At 41.0% G+C, this 10,758-nt stretch overlaps 1 protein-coding gene across 1 annotated transcript; it reads left to right on the forward strand.

Moving 5' to 3' along the window:
• The first annotated feature begins 37 nt into the window (after positions 1 to 37).
• Positions 38 to 5,481, forward strand: RAD1 (RAD1 checkpoint DNA exonuclease). Its single transcript, XM_090278884.1, has 5 exons — positions 38 to 272; positions 1,115 to 1,223; positions 2,600 to 2,858; positions 4,637 to 4,735; positions 5,068 to 5,481. Exons 1-5 carry the CDS (start codon positions 78 to 80, stop codon positions 5,249 to 5,251), a joined length of 846 nt encoding a protein of 281 aa, XP_090135010.1. The 5' UTR covers positions 38 to 77; the 3' UTR covers positions 5,252 to 5,481.
• The last annotated feature ends 5,277 nt before the right edge of the window (positions 5,482 to 10,758 follow it).

The following is a 10,758-nucleotide window of genomic DNA, read 5'->3' on the forward strand; positions in this document are numbered from 1 at the left end:
CCTGGTCGGCGCCCCGGCGCCCGCCTCGGCGGGGAGGCCCAGGGGTGAGCATCAGCGCGGGGGCAGGGGCGGGCGCCATGCCGCTGCAGCGCCAGCAGGCCCCCGAGGAGCGCGGCTGCAGCCTGCTGGCCAGCCTGGACAACGTCAGGAACCTGTCCACGGTGCTCAGGGCCATCCACTTCCGGGAGCACGCCGCGTGCTTCGCCACGAAAAATGGAATCAAGGTGACGGTGGAGAACGCCAAGTGCGTGCAAGCCAACGCTTTCATTCAGGTACGGACGCCCGGGCGGGCGAATGGCCTTCGGGGGCGTCCTTCAGCGCCGACAACTGTGGGTCCCTTTTTTCTGGCCCGGTAACACCTTTTCCCGTTTGTTTGGGAGAAGTAACGGTTAAAGGTAATAACGTCTGAGGTTCGTGAGAGTCTAGGCGCTCCCGGGAGTGCGTTACACGTTCAGTGCTGTGAGGGCGGCGCTGTCATTACCCCCGTTTTACTCGCGGGGAGACCGAGGCGCGGTCTGATGGGCCCGCAGGCCGGGAGAGCGCGGAGCGCGGGCTGCCAGTGTTTGCTCTTTCCCACCGGCCTCGTTATAAAGATACTGTTTTTCCCCTTATTGGTTGTCGTAGAGACTGTTCGTTCTTACAGCGTCACGCCTGTGTGGTCCAATCTCAGATTTAACTCGGCGTGGTGTTGAACAGCTTCGTGCATAGTGTGACCTCGGGGACAAAGAAGACGTGGGTCCTGCCCTCAGGAGAACTTGGAGACTCTCGCGTTGTCACATTGTGTCGCTGTTCTCTGGATGGCCTGAGCCGTCCTGGTGGCCCCAGAAAGCAGACGAGAGAGACGTGGGGGGTAGTGTCGACCCAAGAAGCTAGCTGAAGGGCCCCGCATAAAACCGCATGGGACCCAAGGCCCGTTACCCCGTTAACTCTTCACGTTATTCTCGTGGATGACAGTTGGGGAAGCTCCAGATGTGCTGAGTGACCATCAGAAATGATCTTCGTGGCGTTAGCTGATGTTGTTTATTTTTTAACATATAAAATGAAATCTAGAATCTTGTGTCTGAGGTCTCATTCTTCAATGTACTTATTTTTTTCATGTTTCCTTTTTCCGCAGGCTGGAATATTTCAAGAGTTTAAAGTTCAGGAAGAACCTGTTACTTTTCGAATTAATTTAACTATCCTCTTAGACTGCTTATCTATTTTTGGATCAAATCCTGCCCCAGGTGAACCAGTTTATTATTATAAATGACATGAAAGCATTATACAGAATGGTCAGAAAACGACAGAAACGAAAGAAAAACTTATTAGAATATAAGTATATAAACATTTGTTTAGAAACTGAATTGCCAGTTCATTTTTCAGTGGTTATAATCATGGATTCTGACTTTTTACAGTATTAATAGAAAGGTGCTTATGGTCCTTTTCATTTTTGGAAAAGGTATTTACGTTCATCTTTTTTCAACTTACAAGGCTTTTAAATTTGAACTGACCAAAAGAAGACTTGGAACGTGTCTTAAATATCTTCAACATTGTGAAGTGTGTTTTAATTGCCTCTTTTGCCTTACTTGTCCAGAATTACAGTTAGTGGTGGAGAAAGATGGAAGCCAGGTCTTCTGACTCCCAGTTTGCTGCATTCAAAAAGTTCCCCCTCTTTTTTTTTCCCATTAACTCCTGTTTATAAATTGTCTATTCTCCTAAATGCTTTCCTTTAAAATATTTATATATTTTATTTGTTTAGAGATTTTTGGGGGTATTAGGGAATTTGGTTGCTGTGGATATAAAACTACAAGGAATCTCGAGAATAATGGTTTTATTTCCTAGGAAAGGAATAGGAGATTAGCTAGGGAAAATTCAGTTATGATTCTCTTAGAAAATGTATTTTAGTGTTACACAGGCAATTCCATTAGTACTACTACTTATACATTTTCTAATGCAACAGGTGTTTCATAAAAGCACCTGCCTTCTCGCTTCCTGCCTGGTTCTCCATCCTTCAGGAAGGGAGAGGAGCCGGACTGTCCCATCCCCCTGCCTCTGCCCGTCTAGTGGTTGGCAGAGTTAAAACCCCAGCCACCATTAACCATTCTCCCTTTTTCTCCCAACTTGATCTTAAAATTTGGGGAAGTGTAAAGAATGGCTCCCAATAGAGAAGATTGGAAGGATCCTTAGAGCGGATACACTGACATCATAGTACAGGCAACGTCGGAGCAGTCCACTGTTGCACAGATTGGACCTTCGAGAAGCAGCACAGCCTGTGCTGCAGTAACACTGATGTGCAGTGTCAGACAATGTAGACTCTCCGTCCTGAAGTTGTGTCTACATATAATCAATAAGGGGTTTTATTTTGAGGTGTGTTGGCAAGCCAGAAAATGATTTCAGGGTTGCATTACATTTTGTTCCCAATTTTCTTGTAGTTACTTTTGGAGTTGTCTGCATACAGCTATCATCAGGAAAGATGTGATCCTTTCTTACAGAGAGAGAAGCATATCTATGGGCCAGAAATTGGGCCGAATAGTATTCTTGAGTCTTATGTATCATTCAAGGAGAAGCCCAACCCAGAGCCATACAACTAAGTCCAAAGTATGACTTATTTCCATTGCAGGGACTTCAACTGCACTTGAAATGCGTTACCAAGGTTATGGTCACCCTTTGATGCTATTCCTGGAAGAAGGAGGAGTGGTAACAGTCTGTAAAATCAATACTCAGGAGCCTGAGGAAACTCTGGATTTTGATTTCTGCAGCACCAACGTTATTAATAAGATTATTCTGCAGTCAGAGGGGCTTCGTGAAGCATTTTCCGAATTGGATATGACCAGTGAGGTCCTGCAGATCACCATGTCTCCCGATAAGCCTTATTTCAGGTACTTGAAGGCGGTGCACTTGTAGCTGACATGGTTAACTCCATCCCCACAGTCACACTTTTGCTAAGGATGCAGGACTTGAATATTGTCCAGGTTCCTAGAATTTTCAAAACTTTGGAGAGCTTTTAGTCTTTTTTTTTTTTTTTTTTTTTTTTTAGTTTTCTCTCTTACCTCACACTTTGATTGATCAGGGCACTTAAGACCCAGGAAGATTAACTCACTAGTTAATAGCTTCATAGTTTGTTGCACTACTTAAACCGTTACATCCGGTTAGATCATGAGAGAAACTGGGCTTAAACTCTTAGAAAAGGTGTTTGTATTATGTGATATCTCTTTCAGGGTAGTACAGGATGCAAAAGGAAGTAGGTGTTTTCCACTCACGGTTCATTCACTGAGTATCTGTTGTTGACTGCGTCCATATTGACTTTATTTAGCCCTTGAGAAGGCACAGCTTAAAGTCATGTGAAGAGGAAGTATATGAAACAGCATAAGAAAAAAGTTGCATGGCATTAAGTACCAAAATAATATACATAGATACTTAGGGAACCAATACATGACTACTACACAAGGATTGGTGGAGGTAAGCTTCCCAAGGGAGGGCCGTTTTCAGCAGGAGTACAATAACAACTACTGTCAGGCTGTGCCCAATATTTTGACCCCAAAAATTATGAAATGGCAGGATTCTTGTAGGGGCTAGAGTCAATTTAGAGGATTTAAGTATTCTCTTTTGAAATACTTCGGTATATTAATGAGTAAGTTTTTAGTATCTACGTTAGAGGAGCTGAAAGCCCATCTCATGGCATTAGGCAGTTAAAAATTTGGCTCAAGATCTGTTAAAATGGTAACCAAAATGGAAATCAGTGGAACCTTACTTAAACAGTGATATAAATTAAAATTCCAGGCACTTAAACAGTATTTTACAGGACCCGCATCTAAATGATCTTTCGGCATGGGTAACGTGATTGGTTATCTTTCATCTCCACTAAGGGAAATGATTCGGTGGTGGGGAATTGGGAGTTGAAAAATTTTTTTGATATGTTAAATTTGAGGTGCCTGTGACACTAGAAGGTAGTTGGAAATACAGGTATAGAGCTCAGAACACTGGTCGAGACTGGAAACTTAAATTCGGGGGTGGCTCAGAGGAAATGATTACATTAGACTAGAGAAAAGATGGATCCTGGGGAAAAGCAGCACTGAGTGCCCTGTTGCTGCTCGTACAGTAATTAACCAGTGTGCCAACCCGTGCAAACGATCGGTATGTTCTTGCAGATTAAGTAAACATACAAACATTTATAAATGATCTACACACACACTGCTGATACTACCAAGCAAGGAAAACCATAAAACAGCCTGAGATAGAGAAAAGCCATAATTGCTTGGTGAGGCAATACAGGTGGGAAGCAGGACCCCAGGGTGAGGGCCTTCTGTCCCTCCACTCGCTCTGCTCTGTCACGTAGTTCTGACTGAAGGATGAGGCAAGGTCACTATCAGAGTAGGGTCAAGGTAATGAAATTGAGGCCAACACCTGGATGCTGAGACCGGTATTCACAAAACTGTACTGGCTGCTGGTTCCCCTGTACTCCCACCCACAGCATCCTTTATTAAGGATGATTGGGAATCTGTATTACGGTGATTGTTACAATGTATTGTCAACATTTGTTTACATATCTTTCACTCGCTAGAATTGAGTTTCTTACCGAAATGTTTTCTTTATTTGGACCCTAATGTGGCTTATTGTTGGACCCATGAATAAGTGACTTCCTCTTTTTCTACTCTAGGTTATCTACTTTTGGGAATGCAGGAAGCTCCCATCTTGACTATCCCAAAGACTCTGATTTGATGGAATCATTTCAGTGTAATCAGACCCAGATCAACAGGTCAGTTCTTAATATAGAGGTTACCATGGGTGATGAAGGTGAGGTTAAATACCACATTTCTATTAAATAAATTTTTTTAAATTTTAAGTCTGTTGATAAAAGTGTAACATTTTTAAAAAATGAATAGTGGGGTGCTGGGTTTACTTGAGGATTTGGGATTATAGTGGCTAAATTTTTTAATGAAGAGAAAAATATTAGGAAGTTGGACAAGTATTGGATTTTATTCTTATATTCGCTACTTGGTATCTTGGCTAATTTTTGTTCTTTTCTTGGAGCTATGAGCATTGCTTTAAGTGTGTCCAAATAACAGCTGTTTATTTCCTCTTCTGCAGATACAAGATTTCTTTACTCAAACCCTCCACAAAAGCATTAGTCCTGTCTTGTAAGGTGTCTGTTCGGACAGATAACCGAGGATTCCTCTCGTTACAGTATATGATTAGAAATGAAGATGGACAGATATGTTTTGTGGAGTATTACTGCTGCCCTGATGAAGAAATTTCTGAATCTGAATCTTAAATGTGGCGATACACTGTGACATTTATTAGTATATTCATGATAGGTCATGTTCTCGTTCTTCATGATTTCATATTGGATTTCCAAAGGGAAGAAAGCATAGAAGAGAGAGGAGCAGGATCCCTGTACCCTCAAGTTACTGTGTATTTTGTAAAAGGGTGTTTTCATAGCATCACAAATTATCCAGTTCTGGACTATCCTGTGGTTCTGTCTTTGAACTCAAAAACTTATTGTGAGCCGAGGTGAATAAATTATATATGTATTCTATTTAAGTAGGACGTTTCAAAAGTTTGAAAATTTAAAATTTGGTGGAGTATATATGAAATGTTCTTTTATGTATTTATTATTAGAAAAATCAAAGGCATATGGGCCTTATTAGTTTGAATTCTGGAGAATATATCTTTTATTTTAAAAAGATTGTATTTATGTGTTATTAAAGAGAGGGGAGAGGAGGGAGAAAGAGGAGGAGAGAAACATCAATCATTTGCCTATTGCATGCGCCCTGACTGGGAATCAAACTGTTGACCTTTTGCTTTGAAGGACGATGGCCAACCAATAGCCACACGGGTCAGGGCCTTTTGTTTTATTTTTTTTAAAGGAAATACACATTTTTTTTTTTAAATAAGAGGCATTTTTTTATTGATAGATAGCATTACATTAGTTGCAGGCATACACCATGGTTCAACAGAGAATATATCTTAGAGCAGTGATTTTTAAAGAATTGTGCCCAGACCAGCACCATCAGCATCGCCTAGAAACTTGTCAGAGACTGCAGGCGGACCAACAATCTGTAAAAAGCCCCACCTCACCCCTGGAAATTCTGATGTACGCTAAAGTTTGAGAACCACTGTTTAAGGATACTTTTTTAAAAATAGTGATTGCTTTTCTATGTGATTTCTTCTCAAACCTTCTGAAGTTTAAGAGTCACCAAACAATTTTGAGTAATTATATGATTTATTTTTAAAGTATTTGTTTTCAATAAATATATGAACAAGATATTAAACAGTCTTCAGAGTTACAGATTTTCTTGTAGATACTTTGTTTCCCTATAAGTTTCTCAACCTAAAAAGTGTAGAAAACCAGTTACAAAGTGATTTTACATTTCTTGGATAATTTACAATGAAATAATTTTGTGGCCTGTAGACAATTTAATACTATAATACAAAAACTGTCTGGCCTATTTTCTAGTAGGAAAAAAATACATACCTAAAGTAAAGTTTCTGGCCCTGGCCAATGTGGCCCAGTTGGAGCATCAGCCCATATACCAAGGGGTTGGAGGTATTGATTCCCGGTCAGGGACCATGCCTAGGTTGTGGGTTCCATCCCTGGTTGGGGTGCATATGGGAGGCAGTCAATCGATGTTTCTCCCATTGATATCTGTCTGTCTTTCTGTCTCTCTGTCTCTCTCTCTCCCCACCCCCCTCCCCTCCCCTCCTCCCCCCTTTTCTGTAAAATCAATAAACTTTTTTTTTTAATGTTTTCATGAAGTTTCTGTACCAGTTGACAACAGCTCACAGTCTGTATGTGGAAAGGCTCCATTAGCCTTTGGGTGGGACAGTTCTTAACTGGAAAACCTTATTCCATTGCAGGATTCATCCTTCCCCCTGGTCCTTACCTACTAAGGCCAGTCACTGTGACCACCCCTTCTCCAAACAAAAGTGGCACCCTACTATTGATAGAGAACCTTTAAATGATATTCACCACAACCTGAGGTTATATGTGGAATGCCGTACTGTAAAGTAGCATTCATTCCAGGAGATGGGTTCGGGAGTTCTGGAGCAAAGCATCTCAGAGAAGGGTTCCCCCAGGACAGCCGTAGGCACTGCTCCCAGACATGTGGATCCAGCCCAGGGTGAGCACCTGACACCTAATGCATCTCCCAGGCAACCTCAAATGCCTGATGGGTACAGAAGTTTTGAGTGTTCTAAAGTACATGTTCAAGAAGGAAATGAATAAATTAAATATTGTCCAAATATTTTTTGTTTAAACACTAAGAATAGAACAAATTAAAATGCAATGAAAATATTTAATCAGTCAACATTTCAGGGACTACAACTTACCTTTAGCGTTGAAGTAGCGCAGTTATTTTTGGTTTGTGTTCCCGGTATGTCCGGTACCTAGAGCAGTGTGTAACGTATAATAGATGATCAGTAAACGCCAGGGGGAAGAACCTCCACTTTCAGATTATTGTTTAGCATCTCATTAGTCACTGTTTAACTTCAATTTAGCCCTGAATTTATTTTGGTCTGATGTATTTTTAAAAGCTAAACCTATGAAGAATTTAAAATATAAACTGACATTTTTGCACATTTAAGACTCTTATTTTAGCTGCATCTATCTTTAGCTATTTAGAATTCAGAATCTAATGAATTTAATTCCTTCCAAATCAGCCAAACATCGAGGTATTAATTTAATAAAGAATTTCATATTCACACGTGTTCTATTTGACCTAAGAATTGACCAGTGGAACTTTGTTCTGGTTCCTGTGAAGACCACGAGGGGGCGTTCTTCCCTCGGCAGAGCAGGACGCTCTGGTGACTGCAAGTTCGCATCTGACGTAGAATAACATTTTTAAGACCTTTAGTTCTGCCTTTTTGAAGTTTATTTTCTTTCCTTTTCAAGAAAATCGTGCTTACCGTGAATGGGTCGGTAATATTCTTCCATTTTTAATTTGTTCCCTGTCTACATAGAATTGATTAAAATGATTGAGAATAAAAATAAAATAATTTGTTAAATTCTACTTTTTATAATACAAGTAAGTCTTGTAACACAATCATTCCATGAGGAGCGGGGGTGTTTCTGTGGCGTTTCCAAGCAGTCCCAGTACGAGTCGGCAGCAGTTGCTGAGAGGGCAGCACGTGGCGTGGCCAGCTGGCCAGCAATCGGAGGTGGGGAGTTTCTCAAAACGGGACTCCCTGATCTCCCCTGTCTTCACACTGCCTTTTCTTTGTCCCCAACTGAACCAAAATCCTTGGGGTCCTGAGAAATTGGGGAAATTGCACAGTATTTTTTCTTTTCCCGGGTAACAGTCAGTGTTTTTATATATGTGTCAGGCAGGTTACATGCGCTCCCAGCAGCAGGGGCAGCTCTAACATGGGTTTCCTGCTCCAGGAGTGGACGGATCCAGCAATTTGCAGCCCTGCTACAGGAACTGGTAAAACACGCAGTACCTGACTATCGGGGGCACCTACCTCTTTTCCCTCAGATTGTCAAATAAATGACAACGTGTGAGTCATAATGAGACCTATTTTTTGTCAGATCAGCAAAAAATATTTTTGGGTGTGCCATGGAATTTTAGTGATTTGACATGAGGCGACAGGTTGAAAATCACTGCTGTAATCAAAAATGCCACAGGCAACTCCCAAGTGCTTCTGGTATCCATATCTTCTTAGTCACCACCAAAGATTCTGATAATTAGCAGAGCAAATGTTTGAAGTAGGTTTTCTCTTTGAAATCAGTAGTTTGTTGATCAATATAGTAGATATTAGTAGCAAAACTAGAGGTATTCAGGGTATATGAACTTACTAAATTATTTCGGAGTAGTTCCCATCCTTGTATGTAAAGGAGGTAAGAATCTAGTGAGGCCTGTAGCCTGTACCAGTAGGCCTGGTGCCCTAAATGGTCTTGTTTCCTGCCATTTTGTCCAAGGATTTATGGTTCCTTCTTGTTGACTGGGTAGGACAGTCCCACCTCTGGAATATTAATCAAGTTCACCCGAAGGAGACCTCTCCTGGAAAGTAGTGAGTGACCTACAAAACAGAAGTAGAACCTCACTAAGCACATGGAACAGGTAGCATAAATTTTTCTGAGTGCTTGCTAATGTCTATTAAAATGTGTGCAGAACAGTTTGATCTGGGCTTGGGGTTTTTGTTGTTTTTTTCCCCTAATATGTCACAGAGATTGTAGGAAAATAGCTAACTTTCATCCACCTTGAAATGTTCAATGCCCGTTAGCTAATTTAGAAGAACCTAAGAGTTGTGTAGGACCTTTGTTGGCTCAGATATTGATTGGATTAGATTATCCAGATTGCTTGTTCCCGTGGGACGGATTTGGAAAATAACTTGGCTTTCATCTATGGTTTTCCAAGTGAGAATGCAACCGTATGTTGGGTTGTATTGTGCTGAGCAAGCTAAATGTAGTTTCTTAAAACTGGGGGATTTCACAAAATAGTAAAATTTTAGAACGTTTTGGACCAACATAAGTGCCCCCTTATTATCTTGTCACATAGCAGAATATTAAAACTATACCATTTATTATCACCACCATTTCACAAAACATTTAAACATCAGAAAATGAGTAGTTAGCAACTAGCTGACAATAAAGAAAAACTAGAAATACTAAAAACAGAGTTCAAATGCAAGCACGGAGGTCACATCTTCAAGTTGTATTTTAAATGTTATACTTTGTGCTATTGTATTGATACAAGATTGTTGGTTTGGAGATCTTAAGACTTTGGGGTCTCACAAAATAGTAAAAATTTAAAATTTTTAGTGCCACCCATAATGGAGTCTCAATGGCTACTTCTTTCTGGCACTTTGTTTTTATCACAGTCATTGCTGACAATTCATTTTCAGCTGGATATGTGAAAATGAAACAGTTCTTCAAAGGCTATTTTAGTTGACTCAGGGCTAAAATTAGCAGTGACATGGTGAGTTACAGGTTAGTAAGCACTGCAGAGAAGGTCAGTGGAAGACAGCTCCTTTCAGCCAGGGCTGCAACCTGAGACCTGGGTCCTCAGTGCCAAGCCCAAAGCATTCTGGGTATTAGGTAAGGCAGAGTGGCAGGTGCCAGGAGAAAGCCATTGGGTTAATTAGCATATTGTACTTCTGCCATAGCAGAACACTATTCAGTACTATACCTTGGGTACTATTAGGTTTTACAGACTGAATAAACAACTAAAATGAAATAATTTCTTGAGTAAAGTACCAGAGTGTGGTATGATAAGCACTGAGTGACAGAAATTGACACTTGGATCCCCAGAGACACAGGGTCTTTGAGCTCTATTAAATCAGCTGAGGTAACTAAGAAAGGATGAAAAGGGGAAAATAAGTTTTTATAGGGTAAACGCAAATGAATCTTGATTTCTCCTTTGTCCCTGAATACACACACAAAAAGTGAGGAACACAATTCGAGATTGCGGATGTCTTTTTCTAGATATACACTTGTTCAGTGACTAAGGGTTTTGTTTTTTGTTTTTAACAGCCTCAGTGAGTGTTCCTTTTCTAAAACAAGTCTTTTTATTTTATTTTTTATTTTTAATCCTCACCCAAGAACATGCTTATTGATTTTAGAGAGGGGAGAGGGGAAGGAAAGAGAGAGAGAGGAACATCAATGTAACAGAAATAATTGACTGGCTGCCTCAGCCGGCACCGGTCCTGGGAAGAAACCCACAACCCAGGTATGTGCCCTTATGACCTTTAGGGTTACGGGACAGCACTCCAACCAACGGAGCCACACTGGCTAGGGCAAAACAAGCCCCTTTAGTCCAATTTGCGGGGGGCAGCACGGTG

Source organism: Furipterus horrens, unplaced genomic scaffold (genome assembly GCF_987537825.1).
Source record: "Furipterus horrens unplaced genomic scaffold, mFurHor1.1.pri manual_scaffold_5, whole genome shotgun sequence".
NCBI classification, from domain to species: domain Eukaryota; kingdom Metazoa; phylum Chordata; class Mammalia; order Chiroptera; family Furipteridae; genus Furipterus; species Furipterus horrens.

Excerpts from the sequence above, each read along its gene's own strand:
- RAD1 (XM_090278884.1), top strand. The coding sequence starts at position 78 with ATGCCGCTGCAGCGCCAGCAGGCCCCCGAGGAGCGCGGCTGCAGCCTG. Across the intron at positions 273-1,114 it reads AAGCCAACGCTTTCATTCAG|GCTGGAATATTTCAAGAGTT; the intron begins GTACGGACGCCC and ends CTTTTTCCGCAG. Across the intron at positions 2,859-4,636 it reads CCCGATAAGCCTTATTTCAG|GTTATCTACTTTTGGGAATG; the intron begins GTACTTGAAGGC and ends TTTCTACTCTAG.